The sequence below is a fragment of the Caloenas nicobarica genome, chromosome 3 (assembly GCF_036013445.1).
Source record: "Caloenas nicobarica isolate bCalNic1 chromosome 3, bCalNic1.hap1, whole genome shotgun sequence".
In the NCBI taxonomy this organism is placed as follows: Eukaryota; Metazoa; Chordata; class Aves; order Columbiformes; family Columbidae; genus Caloenas; species Caloenas nicobarica.
The window spans coordinates 109,923,906-109,946,298 of NC_088247.1; the positions used below are offsets into that span (position 1 = coordinate 109,923,906).

The 22,393-nt window shown below is 52.5% G+C and overlaps 2 protein-coding genes across 3 annotated transcripts in view; both read right to left on the reverse strand.

Annotated features, from left to right (window-relative positions):
* PTK7 (protein tyrosine kinase 7 (inactive)) overlaps nt 1-22,393 on the reverse strand; it is a 99,908-nt gene that overhangs the window by 26,806 nt on the left and 50,709 nt on the right. Inside the window, exon 1 of one of the 2 annotated variants that reach the window (XM_065631001.1) lies at nt 15,126-15,228. The exons of the other annotated variant lie outside the window; for it this stretch is intronic. Coding sequence (XP_065487073.1) covers nt 15,126-15,156 — 31 coding nt within the window. The 5' untranslated portion in view covers nt 15,157-15,228. Of the gene's footprint in view, nt 1-15,125; nt 15,229-22,393 lie in introns of those variants that run through there. 2 annotated transcript variants of the gene reach the window in all.
* Nucleotides 17,349-22,371, reverse strand: LOC135986701 (heme-binding protein 1-like). Its single transcript, XM_065631004.1, has 5 exons — nt 22,175-22,371; nt 21,877-21,962; nt 18,892-19,033; nt 18,566-18,749; nt 17,349-18,410 (listed from the first exon to the last, which is right to left on the reverse strand). Exons 1-5 carry the CDS (start codon nt 22,338-22,340, stop codon nt 18,236-18,238), a joined length of 753 nt encoding a protein of 250 aa, XP_065487076.1. The 5' UTR covers nt 22,341-22,371; the 3' UTR covers nt 17,349-18,235.

The following is a 22,393-nucleotide window of genomic DNA, read 5'->3' on the forward strand; positions in this document are numbered from 1 at the left end:
CACAAACACAGAGCCAGCAGGATCATTTGTGCCAGCTGAAGCTGTAGAAGCAGGTAAGAAAAGTCATGCTTAATAACAAAAACAACCCCGTCACCTCACAGGTCAGTCCCTATAGCCAAATAAAGCAGCTGCTCAGAGCATGTCTGCTCCACACACAGCCTATTCCACTGCTTAGCAGATATCGCAGAAACTGCAGCTAAGCCAAACACCCAGAGACATTTGCATCTCCAAATGATTTCCAGCCAGCATGTTCTGCCATTCAAGAGATTCCAGTTGAGAAAGCCTTTCAGATGGGTAGAGTTGCAATAAACCACTCCCACCAGGCCAGATGGAAATGGTTTGATGCAGGCAAGGAGCTCTGAACACGGCAGGCTTAGTCTGATCAAGTCCAACACCTGGAAAGTCTTTGGGCACCCATCATATCAGCCTTTAAAAATTATGTTGTTTCCCACTCCAGTTAAAGCAAAAACAAAAACTCAATCTAAACCCAGGAAAAAAAAAATCATTCCTATTTGAGTCCACAACACAACTAGATGGGTAGAAAACAGCCTTTCCAAAATATGCTCGGCTACAGCAGCTTTGGCTTCATGAGCTGGGAGGAACTTCACCAATACCTAGAGGCTCCAGGTCTGGGATAAACACAGCACGGTCACGCTAGGGTGGATCAAGATGATGATGATGGACTTGGGAAAACACCATCTATTTGCCCCTACAGTTGTACCACACACCTGGACCCAACAGCCCTGCTCTGAGAGCATAGGTCTGCTCAGACAAGCACCAAACCTCTCACTTTCATTGCGGTTTGCTCTGGACTTGCAGGAGATGCGATGCCTGCATACCATCACTTCACACCAGTTATCATACCACCACACAGACCATGCATGTAAGTGTTCTCCACATGCTCCATGGAGGGTCACATTGAATCAGCCTGTACCACAGCTATTTGCATCCAGGAACAAAGTTTCAATTGCAAAGCACCCAGACGTGCAACCTTGCAGGTGGGATTTACTGATCCAGAGGAGAAGCAACCCAAGATGAACGTAGGCACAGAGGCAACCCCATGGTGTAACAGCTGGGGGCATCTGATTTTCCCACAATACTTGGCTGTTTCGCTTGGGTCCCAAATGGAAACTGCAGAGCTGTTCCCCTCCATCCCTGTAGGCCAATGCAAGATTACATTTGCCCATACCCTGGCCACCCTCATGAATCCCACCAGGAGGCCTATGACCGTGTTCAGTTTTGGGCTCCTCATCATAAGAAGGACATTGAGGTATTAGAGAGAGTGCAGATGAGGCGACGAAGCTGGTGAGGGGCCTGGAGCGCAAGTCTGATGAGGAGCGGCTGAGGAACCTGGGGCTGTTTAGCCTGGAGAAAAGGAGGCTGAGGTGAGACCTTATCGCTGTCTACAACTACCTGAAAGCAGGTTGTAGCATGGAGGGTGTTGGTCTCTTCTCCCAAGTAGCAAGTGACAGGACAAGAGGAAATGGCCTCAGGTTGTGCCAGGGAAGGTTTAGATTGGATATTAGGAACAATTTCTTCCTGGAAAGGGTTGTCGGGCATTGGAACAGGCTGCCCAGGGAAGTGGTGGAGTCACCATCCCTGGAGGTGTCTAAAAGACACATAGATAAGTTTCTTAGGGACATTGTTTACTGTCACTGTTAGGTTGATGGCTGGACTAGATGATCTTGAGGGTCTCTTCCAACCAAAATGATTCTATGATTTTACGATCAGCTGGCAACATCCCATAGCCAAAATTTTCACCAACAATAAATGGCAGTGGACAGATAGGATACAAGCATCTTGTGATGCTGAAAGGTTTTCTGTGGTATTCATATGCTCTACTTACGTCTTGGCTCTGATGGTCTTGATACCATGCTTAGTCAGTCATTTATCATAAAAATAAAGATCATGTCTACGGTATCTTGCCCCCTGTCAGGAGTTTGATACATAATACACAGACTCCCATGCACAAACAACATGGGGTTACTTGTGCTGATACGGGTTTTGTGGTGCTGTACCACAAGACATATCTGTGTAGACACACAGTGGTGGAGTCACCATCCCTGCAGGTGTTTAGACGAGGTTCTTAGGGACATGGTTTAGTGCTAGAGTTAGGTTATGGTTGGACTTGATGATTCCAAGGGTCTCCTCCAACCAAAATGACTCTATGATTCTATGATGTATGGCAGATGCAAGCCCTTGTTTCGAAACATCTTGGTTGCTGGTCTACCAGTGAGTGACAACTGCTCTGCAACGGGACCACAGCCTGAGCCTCACACCTGGTGGCCACAGCACCTCTCCATTGCCCTCTGCATGGAGGGGTGCTTTTAAACACAGGCTCCAAGCATCCATTGAGAAGACAACTCTGGCCTTCAAACCAAGCTTTAGAATTAAAAAATGACAAGCCACAACCACTGAGCCCAATTTGCATTAGCCTCCCCAGAACTGTTCAGAGAGGATGCAAGCTGTGAGGGATTTTCTCCCCAATAGTCAGCAAGTCCCCCCTGCCCATCCAGGCCCAGGATCCTATACTTGGGAATAGCTAAGCCGAATTTCTGAGCAATTATCACCAGAAACCAGATGACCTTTGAAGGCCCCTTCCAACCCAAACTACAATAGAATATGATTCTATGATCTTTGAGGGGACACGCCTGGTCCCAGGAAAAAGATGACATTCTGCTGGAGCACTGAGACAACTGTGTGGTCCCAGGACCCTAAAAGAAGCCCAAGTACGCCTCCTGAGCCTCCATCCCAGAGAACCAGTCCAAGCCATGAGCACAGTGCCGGAGTGGTGCAGCTAGGAGGGAGACAAGGCAGAGTTAGCAACCAGACCACAGCTTCTCCTGCCCAAGCACTCAGGGCACAACCACATGCTGGCAGCTGTCTGCACCACTCTGCCTCCAGCTTGTGGAAAAGAAGGCTTGCTTTGGCCAGGCAGGCGAGCCCGTGCCTGCTTGCTGAGCAGCAACGGCAGTGGTGGCCATGGGACTCCCAGGAAGGCCAGGACAGTATCTTGGTGGCAAATAAACAAAGGAACAAGTGAGACAGTAAGGCCGCAAGCCCAGTGCAGGAGCTGGGAATCCTGCTGGCTCAATAAAACCATCTTTAATAGTGCGTCAGCCAAAGGTTCTCAAGCAGACATCACCAGCTGCGTTGCCAAGCTCCAGTGAGAAACACAAATGCTTCAAGGGTGACTCAGCACCAGCAACAGGCTTGCTGCACTCCCAGCTGACTCTCCCAGCCTTGCTCAGAGCCCTTGAGTGATTCCCTGGCTTCCTCAGAAACACTGATTTATAGCTGACATACACTACTGGCAGTGCATGGCAGACTGGAGATGCATCTAATCTGGAGGCCTAGCTCTCTGGCTGGCAAAGCAAAGGTATTTCCCTTTTCTCCCATGAAAGGAAACAAGGCAGCCAGGCACCAAGTAGAGCCAGGATGAGCCACATGCTCCCTGTGCAGCAGCAAAGGATGATGCTTCTCCACAGTTTAAGCAAGGGGCCAGGTCTTTACCAAGCAAAACCCCTTTGGTGATAGAGAAGAGCCCAGGTGTGTGGAACAGCCAGGTAGGTCCTGCCAGCGGGAAAGAGCTGCGACAGAGCTGCAGCTCTCCTTGCCCCAGGGCTGGAGGCAAGACCCTGCAGCAATGAGGCTGCGTTGCTTCACCCACAAGGTCCGTGTGGCTGAGAACTTTGCCTTGTGGTAGCTGGGGCCAGCACCTCCAGGTATCACGCAAGCATCCACCGCTACATCCTCACGCTCCTTCATTGAGGCTGACGTTGCTCCTGCCATCACAAGCCCAGCCAAGAGGGATTCCTCCACAACAGCACTGTGTGTGTGTGCAGAGGGAGCCCCTGGCCAGGGCTTCGCGTTTTTCCTGTCCCAGCTGAAATGCCATTCCAGGAGATGATGGGAAAAAACTGAACAAGCTCCCTAAAGCTGCCTGGTGCTTCCCTTCAGAAAACAGGAGCCTCAGCCAGCTCGGAGAATGGAAACTCAGGCTGTAGAGACAAAAGAGGGATGAGGGGGGTGGGGAGGAGGAGGCCGGAGCAAGGGAAGCCGTGCGAAGAGCAGCAGCGTGCACACGAGGCCTCCAAGCAAAGCCAGCTGCTTCACCAACACACTGTCAGAGAAGATAAGGCTGCTACTCAGAGCTGGCTCCTCTCCAGGCAGCAAGGACGCTGGGTCAGCACCTGAGCCAAGGCTGCGCTGGGCATGGTGCACTCATGCCAGAAAGCCCTTCTTGCTCTCTCAGGCCCGTTTGCTGGAGAATGAAGCAAATTTGGCAGAGAAGCTGACCAAGTGAGCTGTTTCTCTGCATGCTGCCACCAAACTCACTGGAAGCAGGAAAACCTCCCTGGTACCACCCAAACCTGTGCTCGTTCTCAGATATGCTTGGTCGGGACATCTTCCAGATCTTGGTTCCTGAAGGGGCCAAGTGAGAGGGTTGCAAACCTCACCCAGCAGACCCCAAGCCTGACACAGTTCACCAGCGAGCTCCACCCACACCCTGAGAGCACAGAGCTGGGACAGCAGCTTCGGGGGCATGACTGAAGGGAGAGGGGTTGCAGACAAGAATTCACATCTACACCAGTACGAGTACCTTTGTTGTCTCCCTCTCCGTTTTGCTGGCAGCTATATGTTTACACTATCTACAGGGACTTCAAGCCCACCCATAAGCAACCCTCCAGCCCCAAGGAGGACTCTGAGAGCTGGGGACAAAGGGACAGCTGCACTCCTGTCTTGCGTGCAAGGAAGCAGACAGGGAGCTTATTTATCTCCCAAGCTCTGCTCTGGGATAAATATTTTAAATCTCTCCAGGTCACGGCAGTATATTTGCAGCTAAGTTTCCCCTTAGTTATCTGCCTGTAGAGACTCAGATGGGATTTGCCATGAAGCCAGGAAAATCCAGCTGGCTAAGCTCTCCCAGACAGTTTAGCTCATGGGAGAAATGGTTCATCCAGTGCCACAGTCTTGCCACAGCAACTGCTGTGCACCTCTGCGTGAAGCTGCCTCTCTGCAGCCCACCCACAAGTATCCAGCCAGCCACTCTGCCTTCCCAGGAGCACGGGGACGGCACAGAGGCTGGGGGATGTCACATACAGCTCTACATCAGGGCAATCCCGCAGCCATTCTCCCCACAGAGCAAGGCTGTGCCGTGGGTCCAGTTTGATGTGAGCAAGTCTCTGGAGCATCCTGTTTCGCCACTTGGTTTACTGCAGGTTTGACCTGTTTGTTCTCCTCTCATCAGAAGGGAAGAAGCTCCCAGGAAAGGTGCTCCCAAGAACACACACTAGCTTGTCCTAGCAGCCATCACGGTGCTGCAAGCTAAAAATTGCCCTATGTATCCAGCAATGCCAGAGACAACGGGAGCTGCCGAAAGACATTGAGGAGACAGACACCTGAAATCAGTCTCACGCCACTGGCTGCATTGATGCCACTCCTATTTATACAAGCTCTACACTGCTGGGGTTTAACTTCTGCCTGCACCTGAAGCTTGCAGAGCAGGGCCTGGCTGTCCATGGTTTCTCTCTGGGTTTATATAATTTGTGTGTCACCCCTCATGAACATTTCAGGGACATTAATCCACACATCCATTTTCAGCCTATATGGCACTGTCTTCTTCCTTGCTGCAAAGCATCATCCAAAACTCCCCATATCCTTCTCTAACTACACCCTACAGGTCTGCAGATTTCATCCAGTTCCTCTTTTCATTGCTTGTAAAGCTGAGGACCAGCCCTGTTTCACAACCACCATTAATGATTGTGCAGGGCAGCACTGCTGTCCTACTACAGCCCAGGACCTGCCTCCTGGGGGAAACATCACCAGGGAGGCTGGGCCTGCGGCATCATCTCTGAAAGCAAAGAGGGCACAGAACAGTTCCTTGTTTATTTTCATTAGAGCCATTTATGAAACTATTAGTAAAAGCCACAAAAATAGGAAAGTAGAGAGAGAAGCTAATATTTCCTCTGCTCATGCAATATTAATTAAAAGGTAGCTTCTTTATGAGACATTGCTACATTACCTCTCAGCTAAAAATGGACAAAGGTCACTCAGTGGGAAGAATATACAAGCAAGGCACTTTCTAGAATACTTTTAGAAATCAACAACTAGGCAGAATGCTTGCCACAGACAGATCTAATGCAAAGCCCCAGTGACAAATTAAAGTTACAGAAATTCATACTGCCCAAATCTCCTTGAATAACTTTTCTCCATAGTGGCAGAACAGCTGATTCCCAATGTATCTGGAGAACAAATAATTCTTATTGGACAGTCACTAATCCACCAGTGAAGAGCACGAGGACATCCTAAGCAACCAAATGCCAAGGAGGCACACAAACAGTAGCAACAGACACCCAACAGCCACGTCTTGAAGAATAAGAAGTTGTGCTCAGATATCTGCAGGTGCCTGGCTACCTGCTGTGGCCACTCAGCAATCCAGGTAAAATGGACTGATTGCTCCATCAAACCCATAGCATGTCTTCGTCTGCACAGGAGCCACGCAGGAGAGCATCTCCAGCTAGTGAGAGGCAGGATGAAATCCCAGCAGGGCCACAGCAACACAGTGTGATACTGAAGGATGCCCAGCACAACACTCTTGTTTCCCAGGTGCTTATTTGCTTGCCAAAATGTTAATCACTCAGACTAATGGTTTCTGCTTCAGGCCACGTGATTTTGAGATTCTTCCTTAGCTCAGTGGAAGAACTCTTATCAAAAAAGTCTCTGATTTCCAAGAACCACCTGAACATCTCAGTAACCCTGCCCCAGCTCTGCTCTCATTTCTCACCACTTCCTTGGCTCAAGGAGACAACAGCAACCTCAAAATGGGATGAGGAAGCCACATCCACACCTGGCAAAACAGCAGTGCTCACAACCAGGCATTGGAGATTAGCTGAGGAACAGGGAAGTCTGAGAAGTGCAAAGTTGGCATGCCATGGAGAGGGTCTGGATACAGAAGAACCACCAGAGAGAGGGTAAGGAGGCACTACTGGAGAAGGAACAGCTGCATCTGGGGAGAGCAACAAGGCAGCAAGACAGAGGTAGGACCTAGATGGAAGGATCACTGCTGCTGTGGCAGGTGAGGCCCCAGCAAGCAGCTCCTCCACACATGCATCTGAAGGTGGCAAGCACACACAATTGGCAGGGAAAGCCATCAGGAGCTCACTCAGCAGAGAAAAATCATATGTGTCACCTTCACAGCTCGGCTTTTGCTCGGAAGATAGTGGATAAACATCTGTTCAAACCTGTCTGGAGGAAAGGCTGATCTCAAGACAGTCAGCTGACATTCAGCCAGCTCTCTGCTGCAGTTGGAAGTTCAGCCCAAGAACTGGCCCCTCCTATAGCACCTGTCAGGTGCTCTCTGATGGCTCCCAGTGTTCACAGCAGGCAGCATTGAGGAATAGGAACAAAGAACAATGCCAAGTAACTCACAGGAAGCTCTGTTTCCTTTGGTCTAAGATGATTTGCACAACTCTTCAACAGCTGGAGGAGACTTTTGATGTCAGTCTCTCTCCATGGCAGCTGCAGAGACAACTGAACATCCTCAGCACCACAAACCCATCTACGCTCCCATGGATGGTTCAGAAGAGTTAGATGCACTGCTCTGCGTGGCACCATACAAGAGTGCCTGGTTTTATCTTCTCTGATCTTGTCTTTGCTGGAAAAGCCAAAAACCATAACCTTTCCTCCCATGAAAGCTTCCCACTGACACAGGCACCACCAGTGACTTCAACAGAGCCAGCACCGCGGAGCAGCTCTGTGTCATGCATGCAATGGGCCTCCCCAGCAGAGCCAGGACACACAGCAAAGCATGCTGTGTGGAGAGCAGTAAAGGCACTTGCAAGCCCCAGCTTGTCCTGCCTTTAACCATTTGGAGAGTCACTGTATGTTTTGGAATCAAAGGCCTTCTTTGTGCTACTACAGATGCCGACAAGCAATCATAACGAGGAGAGCATTTATAGCTGGTCTTAAGAAACACTGTGCCTATCTTCTGCCAGCATCATGTTTGACAGCAAGGACAACCCTGCACAGAGCTGCCCAGAGGCACATAGGCCTCCCCTCTCCAGCCAGCACAGGACTTGGCCTCCTCATGCTGTGGCTCTGGGGCAGAGCCCTCTGGCTTGAGGTGATGGAGGAAAGAGCCAACTTGCTGGCGTGCCCGTATCAACAGCAGCAGGGCACTGTCTTGGCTGCTTTTCAGGGTGGCCTGGGCTGCACCCAGGCACTGAATCCTGATGCTGGGACAAACCTCATCTCAAACAGCATCACAGGAGAGGAAAAGCTATAAAGCCTGCCACCCCAGAGCTACCCTGAAAAAAAATACCTGTCGTTAGCACTGAACTCAGAGAGCAAAGTGTTCACAGACACTCCTGTCCTCCAGGACAGAAGTCATCTAGGAACTGAATGTATGTCAACCAGGAGCTGAAATACAAGTAGACTTCTAATAACCACTTAAACCCCAACCCCTTCCCACACAGCTCCCTGTGTGTGTCACCGCTTTCTCACAGCCTGCAACATCTCGCTTTGCAGAGTGAGAGGGTTCGCACACCCAAAATGCATTGTGTCACCCTACTTACGAGCAGACTGCTGCCTGGAATCAGTTTGCCTCGTTCATCATGTTGCACAAGATGAACAATGATCCAAAACAACCCAACCTCACAGGTCCAGCCCATCTGACAGTGGTGAATTCAACTCGCACATACTCAGGGGCCCTGTGCACACCCCAGTCCACAAATGCCAAACTTCCAGCCTGCTCCATTCAAATCAGAGCTTAATTTGACAAGGAGAAGACTGGCCGTTGGTATCCCACCAGTAAGTTCCATCTCACATTAGGAATCATCAGCTAAAACCAGTCATGCCTCCTCTCCAGGCACACAATTTGTGTGCACCTGCTGTGCAAGGGGACAGGGATTTCACAAGGACTCATCACTGCAACATTCCATGCTGCCAAGTCCCAGTCTGAATTCTACTGTGGTTGGATCTGGCTAATTTTCATTTCTGCTCTCTGGGGCACCTGGACACCTCAGCATCCATCCATTCACTATCAACAGGGATGTTGTAAGCAGTGTCCTGGGCCTTGTCTGAATGTCACCTAATATTTTTAAGTATTAAAATGTGTTTTCAAGAGAAGTCTTTGCAGAACAACTTCAGAGGGTCAAAATCGGAGAACAGAGCATGGATTTTTGAAAGCTGACCAAATTAAAGCAGCAGCCCCAGGCAGTAACAGTATGCAAAGAGTATCAACAAAAGCACCGACCCATCAACCTTCCCAAAGTGCTCTAAGACAAGCAGGCTCAGGAACAGCCCAAGCTGGGCTGGCACACCAAAACTCCTCATCCCAGGCACACAGACCAGGCTTTCAGACCACTCTCTTGCCTCTCTCTTTGCTGATCAGACAGCAAGTATTAGTTACCTCTCAGAGGAGAGGAAAGCAGCCTGTTCTCTGCACAGAGATTGCTTCCCTGAAAAGACAAGGCTTAAATTAAGACTAGAAGTACTGTACAGCTCAGCCTTTTAAACTCAGGAAAAACATTTTTCTATTAAATTTTAAAAAAAGCTGGCACGAGTGAGGAACAGAGCTGGAGCAGCAGTCAATAAAAAGCACATGCGTTGCAGACCTGGCTGCCAACACAAATTGATGCTTTGAAACAAAGACCACTTGTGTTTGGCTTGAAGATCTTCCACGGCTACTCAGCAGGGGCTGCACAGATTAAAAAGAGACACAGGTAAACACAGGAGAACAGTGCTTGCTGCCAAGTGTTTTCCCAGAACAAAGGAATGATCCCAAATGGAGTCTCTGCCTTGATGGAGTGTCATGGGTTCATCCTCACTGTGTTGCAACATGCCAAAGCAGGCAGAAGCAAGAGGTAACATTTGACAAGCTTTTGGATGGGATTCTATTCAACCTGAATTCAAGCAGTACCAAGACCCACAAGACACACAGCCTAGATCCAGAGACCTGCAGCTGCTTAACACACTGAATGTACCTCCAACCTCAAGAGCCCACAGGAGGTTCACTACAACCAGCCACTACAACCTACATCCAGAAGGAAGCCCAGACAACTGTTCTTCCAGTGCTCCACCCATTGAGACTACAGACACTCATGAGCATTCTGCAAAGCTTCTGTCGCACTGTGGTGCAACCTACATTTGTATAAAGACATGCCTTGCAAGCCTCTTTTCTTTCCCACTGCCTGCACAGTGGTACATTCAGAAAGCATAGGAAGATTGAAACACGAGATGGTCTTCCTCATGGTGATCCTTCAGTCTGGCCCTTTTTTGTTTAGGGACATCATCTATCTGGCCTAAACCAAACAGCAATAGCAACAGTTACCATTCCAGTGCAAGGTGGATTTGCTGACATCATGTGACTTGAGAAGTGGTGGGACGCTGCTCCCTCACATAGCACCCAACAGCAATGCAGGAAAGCAGCCCCTGGATCAGATACCCCAACAACAGGCGAGGAAGAGGAGAGACAAATGGAAAGCTGACAACTCATCAACACAACCAGTACAGCAGACCCTGACAGGGCTGGGTAGGATGGAGGAGGTGGAAGCACAGGACCCTGCCGAGACCACATTCTCCGGAATCAAAAAGCCGTGTGCTTGCTTTCTGATGCTGTGGTTCAATAGCTTTGGCATTAGGAAGTGAGCAAACAGCTTCTAAAAGACCCCAGGGTCTGCCACCTTACTCGCGCTCCTTCTAAACAACCTCCCTAAATGGCAAGAGATGTACAATGTATCTGGACTGCTGAAAGCTCACAAGGACATCAGGAACAAAACTTGAACCACATGTAGAGCCTCCTAACCATGACAAAGTCCAGGAACAGCCCCTGCTCTAGCAGGCAGCCACATGAAAAGCCTGAAAACCTGCAGAATCCCTTTCTGCTCCCTGTCAGGTGTCTCAGAGAACAAATCCTTCCATGCCCAGCAGTGGGATTGCTTCTTCCAGACAAGCCAGCACAGATGGTATGCTACATTCACAGCACAGTCCTTTAACCTCACTGCGCAATGTAACTTCTGCTTTTCTAACAGACAAAAGGCATTTCCAAGCAGCCACCCAGCACAGCACCTCTGCCATGCTGAAATGCACACTGATGCTCAAGAACCAACGTGTTACCAATTGTCAAATCATCATTTCTTCATCTGCCTTCCCCCTCTTCCCCAAGACACAGTTGGTTTCTTATAAACATAAAAGACACTACACTTGTCCTTCTCCCACATCAGGCACGACCGACCTTCTCCAGGAGGTATCACCATGCCAAAGGTGTTCATCTGGGAGAACCTGGGGCCTCATGAGACTGTCACTCATGTTAGGAGAACTTGATCTGTTTCCTTGGGATCTGGACGAACAATTGCATGTCCTCCAATCTCAGGGGAATTTCCTTGCAAACACTGCAGCAGCAACTGCCTTCACAAAGAGCACGTTTGTACCCAAGTCTGTCTGCTGCTAAATAAGCATTTGTTCCAAGTTCCCAAATATCGAAAGCAGTGGAAACACCCACTGCTAATGTGAAATATTTTGCATTCCAGGCCTGAGAGCTACGCTTGAAAATGTTCAGAGAGGAAAGAGTGTTTATTCACTGGAGAGAGGTGTAGGTCCAGCTATTTACTCAAGTCCACGTGTGCTTGCTGGAAGACAGCTTTGATCTTTACAGCTCATATAGCAGATGAATTGCCATGAAGGAAAGAAAAATATTAGTGTAAAGTTCCCCTAGTAAATACCCGTAACCTGGCCTCACAGACTTCAGATCTTTTTTTAAGTGTCTTATCACTTACAGCCAGACTGGCTCTTGCGTTCTTGCCCACTGCCCCAAAGCTAGGCTCTTCTCTTTGTACTCTTTTCTTACCTTCTTCCCTCCATTTCCCTTGGGTTCCACAGCCTTTAGAAAAAGCACTGCCTGCCCTCCCAGGACACATATACCCATCTGCTTGGATGCAACATGGACCAGCCTTTGCTCAAACAAATCCATCTGAGTAACACACAGACGCGCAGTGCCAACCACCCACCTCTCTTGAGTAAAAGTGCTTCAGCAAACTAAGGACCCAAAGGAATGGCAGGAAGATGTGCCAGGGGAGGTTTAGGTTAGACATTAGGAAAAGGTTCTTCACCCAGAGGGTGGTGGAGCACTGGAACAGGCTCCCCAGGGAGGTGTCACAGCCCCAAGCCTGACAGTGTTCAAGAAGAGACTGGACAACGTTCTCAGACACATGGTGTGAATTTCGGGACAGGAGTTGGACTTGATGATCCTTGTGGGTCCCTTCCGACTCAGGACATTCTGTGATTCTATGACTGGGAGCAAATACACTCCCATCAGCAAGAACATTGATCACCCAGCGTGCAACTAAACACAGGTGCCCATCTGCCTTTAGAAGACGGTGTCATTCCAGCTCAATTAAGAGATCAGAGGACATCTTTAAAGGATGCAGAACATGGTAACCTCGGGTCAGTGCCAGTCCTCAGCAGTCCAGGACTCACAGTGGAGACAAAGAAATGCCTACGGCCATGACTATGGTGTCACCCTGCCTGTGAAGCTTCTGTGATGCTGAGGTTACAGCCTGTGCAGAGCACTGCCTGAGCACTGCTAAGTCCCAAGGGGGATCACATGCTTTATAAGAAAAGAATGGTATTTGCTTGTCACCGCTTTGCCCCAAAACAGCCCAGAAATGTGCTGAGCAGCACCACTTTTCGGCTGTTGAAGGGATGCTCACTCAGATCAACTATCATAGAACTTTGGCTGCAAAGGACTCAGAGCCACTGGAAAACAGATGGCAGCTCAAAGAGTGAAAGTCAACGAAGTTGTACTACTGGACATTTATTTTGGACTCTTTAAACCCAAGAGAAATTCTCAGACCCTATCTGACCATTCCTGTTTTCGGAGATTTTCTTCTTTCAGAACAGGCTTCCTAGCAAGCAAAAGAAAAGCAATGCCAAACAGAAACACACAGCTCTACACAGGACATGGAAGCACTTCCAGAACAAAACAGATCTTTGGGGGTTTTTTAGCTTCAAAGAAAAGTTGACTCAGCAAATACTTCTTCCGCTAGCATTTCAACCACATGTTCCAGCAGAAGCCAGCGCACATCTGGCATGCTGCAGTGTCATTGCCAGAAAGATCACAGCTTCACTGAACAACGGAAATGGAGGAACAGGGACTGGCAGCCCAGGCACCGAGCACTCCTGGAACACATATGTGGCAAAGAAAGACCGGAGAAAGGACCCGCGTGTGCCCTGGATACCCCCACATGTCACACACGGGGCTTTCCCTGGCCCTCTCTCCAAACAGCATCCACAGACAAAAGGAGACACTGTGCCTCAACCCACAAAACAGCACTAGCCCGTAAAACTTAGACAAACTGTACATTTTGGCCACATTGCTGGTGTCTGATATTTTTCAGTGTCCATGAGACAGACAGCAGCAAGCATGGTCCTCCTAAGCAGGAGAAATGAGGAGGAGAGTACATGCTCAAAGCAGCACAGAAACTCCAGCAACTGGAGAGGGGAGCATTCTGGTAGGAAAGGGGTCAGACAGCCCTTGTGGGGTGCCACCTGCACACCCCAGCTGCTGGTGGCAGCATGCTGTCAGGTAGGTGAACAGTGCAGCAGGGCCGCACAGCTCCAGATCACAGCCCACACAAAGCATGCACTCTCCCTGCAGAAACAGCCTTCCCAGAAGGCTGCCAAGGCAATTGGCAATTACAGTAGCAATCAGCTAAATAAATGTGGCTTTTTCATGCTTATCAGCTGTAAACTGGACATTACTTGCAGTCTGGCAGTCGGGCTCAATCACAGCTCCAGACACGCAAAGAACAGCAGTGCTATAAATACCTTTCCTTCACAGGCAGTATCCTCCCCTCCAATCCCAGGTGCTAGGCTAAGATTGCTCTCCATTTTGCAGCAGAAATTGCACAGCAAACTGAACAGCTGTGCATGGTGACACAGAAGGGACCACAAGCGGATACTAGCAACATGCAGGACTCTGTCTGCAGTGTTACCAGCTGAAGAGGGCAAGAAACAAAGCAGCGTAGCATGTGGCAGACTCGGGACCTTCAAAGCCAAGCTGGAAACCAGTTCACAACCCCTGTCTGTGGCTCTTGCACCACAGCCAAAACTCCAGGCTCCTCAGGCGAGGAAGATGGCTCCAGGAGGCCAGTGGGGAGAATCATCATGGAGCAGAGGGAGGGAAGGTGACTTTGGGCCTCGCAGCTGGAGTTGAACACCATGAAAAGCAGCAGCCAGAAAAATCAACCAGCTGCCTCCAAGCCGCTGTGCCACTGACGAGGATGGCAGGGCTGGGAACAGGCAGGGTGGCTGGCTCACACCCTGCACAGCATGGCGGGTGGCACGAAGGAGATGGCTCATCCACATGTGCTCAGCAAGGACAAAACCCCCTCAGCGGCTGGAAAGCCAGTTTACACAGATGGGAGCACACTGTGTGACCACTGCTTTTTCTCCGAGTTTTGATCTACTCAAATTAAATGGGAAAACCACCCACTGCTGCACACAAGTAGCCTCTCTGGGGTCAGCCCTCACCACAGGACCCGGAGAGGCTACGAGATGGGGCCGAGCCCGGCGAGCGGCGGCTCCTGGAACCACCTCCCCACAGCGCGGCAGCTCCGGGAACGCATGTTCGCCATCTCCCAGACGGCAAATGTCTGGCGCATTTGCATCCCAGTTCATTTAAGCGCGACGCTCCCCCGCACGGGCGGGCGGGCAGGGCGAGCCGGCGCACGCCGGGGAGGACGAGCCGGGCAAGGCGCTCCGGCGGCTCCCGCAGCGCAGTGGGGCTAGGGGCGGAGGCGCGGCTGCCCTGCGGGGTCGAAGCGACGCGGCCCCGCGCAGCCCCTGCTCCGCGCCGCAGCCCCACGGGCCCGTCCCAGGCCGCCGGGACCCATCACCGCCAGGCTCACGGGAGCCCGAAGCACCGGGGGCTCGGCCCAGGAGGCCACCGAGGCCGCCTCCACACCCTGCTGAGGGCGGCGGCCGCGAAGCCCCTCCGCCCTCTCTCCACCGACGGCCCCGGGCGCGGCCCCGCTGGGCACGAAGCCCCGCCGCCGCGGGTGGGCACCAGGACCCGCATCCCCAGGGCAGGAGAGGCTGCGGCGCCTGGCCCGGCCCGCACTCACCCAGCATCAGGAGCGCCCGCACCGCCGCCATCCTCCGCGCCGCTCCCGGCCGCGCCGGTCAGTGCGCGCCCCAGCCCGTGGCCATGCCACCGCCCCGCCTGCCGCTGCTGCCGGGCGGGGCTTCCGGGGGCGGGGCGGCCACCGGAAACCGGGCGGGGCCCGGGCAGCGGGAAAGCTGGGCCCCGTGGGCAGCGTTGGGCTCGGTCTGCCGCTCCCGCCAGCGTTCTCCCGCGCAGAGGGGGCCCGACGGGCCGCTGGGGAGCCGCACCGGCGGAGGAGACAAGAGGCGCGCCCTGCTTCTGTCCGTAGCAAGCCCCAACGTGGGGCGGCCCGAGCAGCGAGGAGGCAACGGAGCTCCCCTCCTGTCAAGGGGCTCCTCCGAGGCGGGCTGTTTGTTGGTGGTAGAAGCGCCCTATCTGTACTGTTGTTGAGACCCTGTAAAAGCACGGGGACACCTGAGAGCCAGGAGCTCTGCACCCTGCTGCAGGCAGAGGGCTGGAGACACAGCCCCAGCTGCACAACACATTGGCTGCTCCTTGCTGCTTGTCTGCATCAGCTAAAGTCAGGGCACAGCTGTGCAAGCTGGCCTGGCCACCTGCACAGTGCAGGCTAGAGGCCTCCCTGCCTGACCAAACGTGTCCCAGGGAGCCTGCTGCAGCCCTGTGCCACTGGCTCTGCCAGTTGCAGCTCTGAACACCAGCTTTCCAGGTGGTTTGTTGAGACTCCAAAATGCTGGCTGCTTTTGGTACTGCCCAGAAGACTTGCCATCAGACACCCCACAGTATCCCCAAGAGTGCCGCTGGATCTGCCACAGAGGATGCTGAAGGCTTGACCTGGCGAAGCCTGTGGCGTAGATTGGAGCATGCCTGCTGCACTTTGTGGTGGTGCTGGCCTGGAGTTGCACCAGAAGGCCCTACCATTGCCACCTCCAGCAGGGCCTGGGAGACCATAGAGCTGCCCCCGCAGGGCACGTGTCTCTGCAGCTTTGCCAGTAACCGCAGACTGGTCTTCTCTCATGGGAAAACCACTGCTTCCTGTCATTGACAGCTGTTGTGGTTGGGGACCAGGCAGCTTCAGAGGAAGTGGCAGCTTATTCAGCAAGCTCTAGAAAGCAGGTTTAGTTCCACTTGCAAGCTCAGGACAAGCAAGCGAAGCAGCTGATGTGTAGTAAGGGTCTCTGTCCCACACGTGTTGGCTGACTTTGCTCTCTCACTGATGCTGAGCCACCTGATCCCAGCCTCGTATAAGGGAATTGCTTCTCCTTGCCCAAGAGGTGAACACAGCACTGCTGATCCAGGTATCACCACTTTTATCCGAGGAGCACTTGCCACATCAGCCCTCAGAGCTGCAGTTTGCCACAGCACCTCCCCAGCCCTCTCTGCCTTTAGTGCCCCAGGGACAAGAACCACACCACAAGATATCCAGGAAACCACTGACTGCTCTTGCTGTGCTTGCCCAGACTCTGCCTGAAGCTTGCTTAGTCCCTTGAAGAGGAGGGTGGAACATGCTTGGCCCTGCTTTCCTCACAGCCACAGGCTGGGCAGCCAGGCTCCCTTGCTGCCAGAGGGCAAGCCAGCCAGGACAGGGCAGAGAACAGCATCTGACTGAAAAATGGAGCAGAAGCCACCAGCACTGCCAGGGCAACGAGACCACAGAGCTGGCCCTGGTCTTGCCCCCTCTGGTTGCATTGTAGGGCCAAAGGGCCAGAGCCAGAGTTTGAGCAGCGGCAGCAGGCGGTGAGGAACACAGCACACCTCCAGTTATGGCAGGAGGAAATTCTTTGGGAACTGGGTCAGAAGCAGCCAGAAGTCCCTCCACACCAAGCCGCTCAAGCATGTTCCTGCAAAAGTACACCAGTTCCTGCAGCCAACCAGCATGATGTACAGTCACATTAGAATTCTCAGTGCCCAAGATCAGGTGCCCATGTGCAGTACAGTCAAAGGAGACTGCTTTTTGCACAGGTGAAAAATGAGGCTAGAGCAGACCCCATCCAAGAGAATACCACCTTATCTGCAGGGGAGTGTGGCCACAGTTGTTTGTAGCAGCAATGTAAGCAGCCTGTGCAAGCAATGCAGAGTCTATGCCTGGCTGAACACAAGGCCATCACTGGGACAAACATTAGAGCCCTTCTAACTAGCCACAGCTTTACAACCTAGAGCATCTTGAGGAAGGAGAGAGCAAGGCTCTTCCTAAGCCAACCCGGGCACCCTCCATCTCACCACCATCACTGATTTGCAGCTGCAGTTGTTTGAGCTGAGTTTATTTACTGTTGGCACTACCAGCTTCCCTTGGGAAAGCGTGACGGTATTCATGGTTGTGAAACTCATTGATCAATGCACAACACAACACACAGCGGTGCCACTGCTGCTGCTGTCAGGACCTGTCCCTCTCATCTTGCAGCAAGTCCACAAAACAGCACCCACAACTGATGGCCAAAGGCTGCCAGCACCCCGGCCCTGGCTGAGGGATGGTGAGCGATAGCTGGGGAGGCACCCAATAGTACAAAGATAGCCACCCCAGCAGGAAACATTCAGGATCCACATCTCGCTTGTGGTGAGCCCCTTTCCCCCTCAAACTCCCATCTCTATAGCAGCATTTCAGTGGCTCAATTTGGAACAGGCAGCCATTCTCATAGGACACAGGCCACAACCCAGACAGAGCCCCACACCTCGTACACAGTCACTTTCCTTCTAGACACCCTCAGCTTGTGACACTGCCAGCCACAAGCCCCACGAGTGTGCCTGGCATAGCTCTACAACCCCAGCTCAGAGCTGAAACTCAGGGCAGGCTAGCACATTGCACAGGTCCACACATTTACTGCCTGACATGAGCCCCCACCAGGTGCTTCCCACCAGGAGCTCGCTGCAGAGGCTCTCTCTGGTGCCACCTGCAGCTTCAGCTTGCCCTTGTGGGAGCAGGTGAAGTGCAGACCAGGCAGGTTTTCCCCTGTCTGGGCACTTGCAGGGCAGCATACAAATCCACCCCTCAGTCTCTTGGGCTGTCATTTTGTGGATGAATGGTGGGTCAGGATGTGCATTCATCTCCTTTGCGTCAGAACTGCCATTTACACCAGGTCCAGTTGCAGGACAGTTTGCAGTCACAGAGGGGACTCACTCTGCTCGGCAGATGAACCAGATCTCATTGCGGCGCTGAGGGATGCTAGGATTTTCATAAGCAGCCACGATGTAGGTTTCCCGAAGGACAGTGTCTGTGGAGCCCAAGAGCTCCCAGAAGAGACTGATCTCTCGCAGAATCGTCTCCTCAGTGGTCATCCCATAGAAAACCCTGCAACAAAGGGAGCAACTTAAGCAACAGAACCAGCAGATTCCCCCTTCCCACAACCAGAGCTCCCATTCCTCTGCCCAAGGAACCACAGCAGCCATGCAGGGAGTTCATACACGTCTGCTGAGCTAAGAAAACACCTCTGATGCTGGGGTCACCTGGTTATAACCCGGAGTGATGCCCTCTCGCTGATGTGGATTTCGGGGTCCGTAGGAACAGGGGGGTTTTGCTGGAACTCTCCCGGGAGATAATAGGCGGTTACAACCTCACGCTCCAGCTTGGTCCCCTCCTTGGTCAGGTGGATTTCATTGAGCACTGGGACTGTCATGCCCAGATAGCAACCTGGAAAGAGGTAGGAAGGCAGTGGGCACAGTGAGACAGCTGGGTCTGTGGTGGCAGCCCTCCTCCCCACTCCAGACAACCAGTGGCAGGGCCCTCCCTCTGTGCAGCCTGCCAGCCCCCTCCAGCCCCTGACTGCACACACCTACAGAGTTCTCCTTGCAGATGTAGCGCATGAGCTTCATGAAGCTCATGGAGATGCTCTGCTCATACATGGGCTCCCCCTTGGTGACACACGCCCACTTCCCAGCTGGGTACCGCCGCTCCTCGTAGGCTGCTTCCTCACACTGAAATAGGCCACAGACAAGCCAAGTCAGAGTTAAGCACCCTGACAATACTGCAGCACTTGGGTTGTAAAACCAACACTGACAGGCAGGAGGTGGGGAGATAGGACCTTGCCAAAATAAGCCCCCCTGCTAGTCAGTGATCAGCAGGGGAGGCCAGAGAAGGCAAGGGAAACTGGCATCACACACACCTCAGACAAGGACACTTAACAGCACCAGGCAAAAGACAGCAAAAGGAAAAGCACAGACAAGGGACAGGGTGCAGGGAGGCTTGGAGGCTCCTGACATGCACAAGGAATGCAGCACATCCTCAGCAGGGGGCAGAGGACTTTCTGCTCCTCTCCAGTTGCTGTCCTGCCTACTCACAAGGATGTTCCTGATTCCAGGCATCCAAAGGCCTCCAGTAAGGTTGACATGATTCTCAAGTGCAGTGGCTTTTCCCTAGAGTATTGCATGCACAGAGGATAACAAGAAAAAAGCCTCCTGTGCAGTAGAAGGGAAAGTCTGGCAGAAGAGCTCTAGTACCCAGAAGAGCTGTGAAGGTTGGAACAAAACTCCTCTCAGATCTTTCTCCCTTACCTAGTGACAGGAGGAAGAAGAGACATCAACCCAGCTGGTGCAGAGGGCACAGGTTTGTGGGATGGGTCAGAATCTCTATTTCCAGCAAAGATGTCCAATCTTCTACACAAATCCAACACAGAAGGGTGATGGGGGAGTGGGGAAATTGCATCTGGATCTGCGCACAGTTCAGCTCATGGCACAGTTATAGCCACAGGTACTGCATAAAGAGGGGGTGCACAGTTGTAGCCAGCACCTATCTTCCTGCTCTCACCTTGTTCTTTAGCCAGATTAAAGCTGTCATGAGACAACTTTATTCCACAGAGCTCAGGGCACCTGTACAAACTTCCGCGCCCCACAGCAGTGCTGGCAGTGAGTGAGCCAGGAAGTTGTGATGAGCCTCAAGACTGAGTGCAGCCTCCCTGTGCCTCCGCCCAAACCAGGTCTTTACTCAGAAAGCCAAAGCAAAGGCAGAAGGAAGGCATCTGGGTTGCTCGTGCACATCAGTGGGGTGCGAGAAAGAAGATTGCCCCAAAACACTGCAGGCCAGCCAGCATTTGCCCTCTAGATGGGAATACGCCTGCTATTTTCCCACCAAGCAAATAAGAGCAAGAGCATTTTCCAAGCAAGGGAACCACTAGTCCCTATAGACCAGGGGTGTCAAACTCATTTTCATTGGGGGCCACATCAGCCTTACGGCTGCCTTCAAAGGGCCAAATGTAATTTTAGGACTGTGTAAATGTAACTACAATCTTAAAATTACATTCGGCCCTTTGAAGGCAACCGTGAGGCTGATGTGGCCCCCGATGAAAATGAGTTTGACTCTGCTCTAGACTATTTTCAGCTGTCATCTGCCACACCACTTGTGAATAAACCTATCAACCCAGCAAGGCATTGTGTCTGGTCCTTCCACAGCCTAGCCTTTATATTAAGCCCCTCCACTCCAGAATATGAGACTTGACCAAGAAAAAGAGTGAAAATGTCTCACACAGACACAGTGGCAAGAGTTCCCTGCAATGTGAGCTGGGGAATTAGTGACTGAGTACTGACAGAGCAAGACTCTGTAGGTTGCATAGTAATTCACCTGCCTCCAAAATGATGCAGGCTTGTAGCACTGAAAGCTCAGGAGGAGCAATCAAATACTACTGACCAGCACAAGCCAAGGAAATGTGTCCTTAAGGGCCCCAGCTCCGGAGTCCCCTCAGCACTAATGCCAGGAAATGGCTCCTGCCTCCTCACAGTGCCCCAGAGTCAAACTCCAAGAACCCTCCTCAGGCACAGAGGGGATGCCAACAGCAAGAAAAGATCTTCAAACGCCACAGAGACTTGGGGCCCCGTTCCTGCCTGGGATGGGCACAGGTACAGAAGAGCCCTAGCTAAATCCCTTGGACCCTGAAGAACAGGGAGTGTGGTGAAGCCTCAGTTCAGAACTGTACAACCCACATGCTGAGACGTGTTTTACAGGCAGGAGTGCTGGACCTCAGCCCAGGAGAAACTGGTTAAGCTCTCCTCATATGGAGGACAAATAACAATTGCTACAATTCTTGGTAGCAAGCCCAGCCAAGCCTGCAGAGGCACAGGAACCAGACTGACAAGCGCTTCTTTACAGTTATCTCTCAAAGCTCAGAAGCACGCTTTCATGCAAGAAGGTGTGCGACTTAGCCAGCAAGAACAGGAGAACTTCAGGCAGAAGCTACCATGTTTGGATTGACAGTTGTGACAAACAACAACACGTGCTCAGGTCTGACAGGCAGGGCCACAGGCCCCATATTCCCCACAAAAGCATCCTTATCTTGTGCCACCTGAGATCTCCAGCTCAACCAGTAGCCACATAGCTAAGAGAAACCGCAAACACGGCAGGACTTTGAGCTGTGCAACAAGGTGTTTTGAGCAAGGCAGGGAGCAGGCTCTGAACTGAAAATTCACTCTTGGATGTGCCCACCCCAGCAGAAGACAGGTTGGTAAAGAAGGCAGCTGGAAGCCAGGAGAAAGCAGCAAGACCAGTTCAATTTTAAAATAAACGCCGGGAAGTTGAGCATTGCCATTACTCAACATAGAAGAAGATGGGGAAATGACACAATGCTGCCCCAATCCAGAGTTGCCATCCTGGCAGCTGTGCTTCCACAGAAAACTCGGCAAGGCTGGTGTGCACAAGCTGACACACGGCTGCCTTCTCCGCAAGGAAGATGCTCTCTTTGCTGCCCAGGCTGGAGGCAGCACCAGCGCCAGCCTCACCACAGGCAGGCAGGGGATGGAAACCCGGGTGTGCAGAGAGGTGCAGGTCTCACCTTCTCGTGCTGCGAGAGGGTAACGTACGGCACGGGCTCGCGAGCCTGGCTGTGCCGGGTCATCTGGACGATCGGGCCTGCCATGTCTGCAAGGCAAAGCACAGGAGAGGCGAGGCTCACCCCGGCTGGAGAGCAGAGCGAGTCCCGGGGCGCACTGGGCTCGGCCCGGCCCCGAAGCCGGCTCACAAGGCGCTGTCAGCCCCAGAAGGGCTCTCCTACCCTCCGCGGCCCGGCTCGGGGTCCCCCCTGAGGCTGCCCAGATAGCGGGGCCCCCGCCGGGGGGCGGCTCAGGGCTCACCTGGGGGCAGGCTCACTCGGTGGGTACTGGCTACGGCCTCCCAGTAGGTGAACAACCGACCCCGTTCCTCGTCGTCGTCATGCTCCTCCTCGTCGCCGTCGTCGTCCTCCCAGGCCGCGGCCTCCTCGCCCAGCCCCTCCAGGTCCTCCAGGGTAATACGCGCCATCGCCCGCTCCTCCGCGCACCCGGAAGTGAGCGCGCGGGCATCACCCCGCCCCC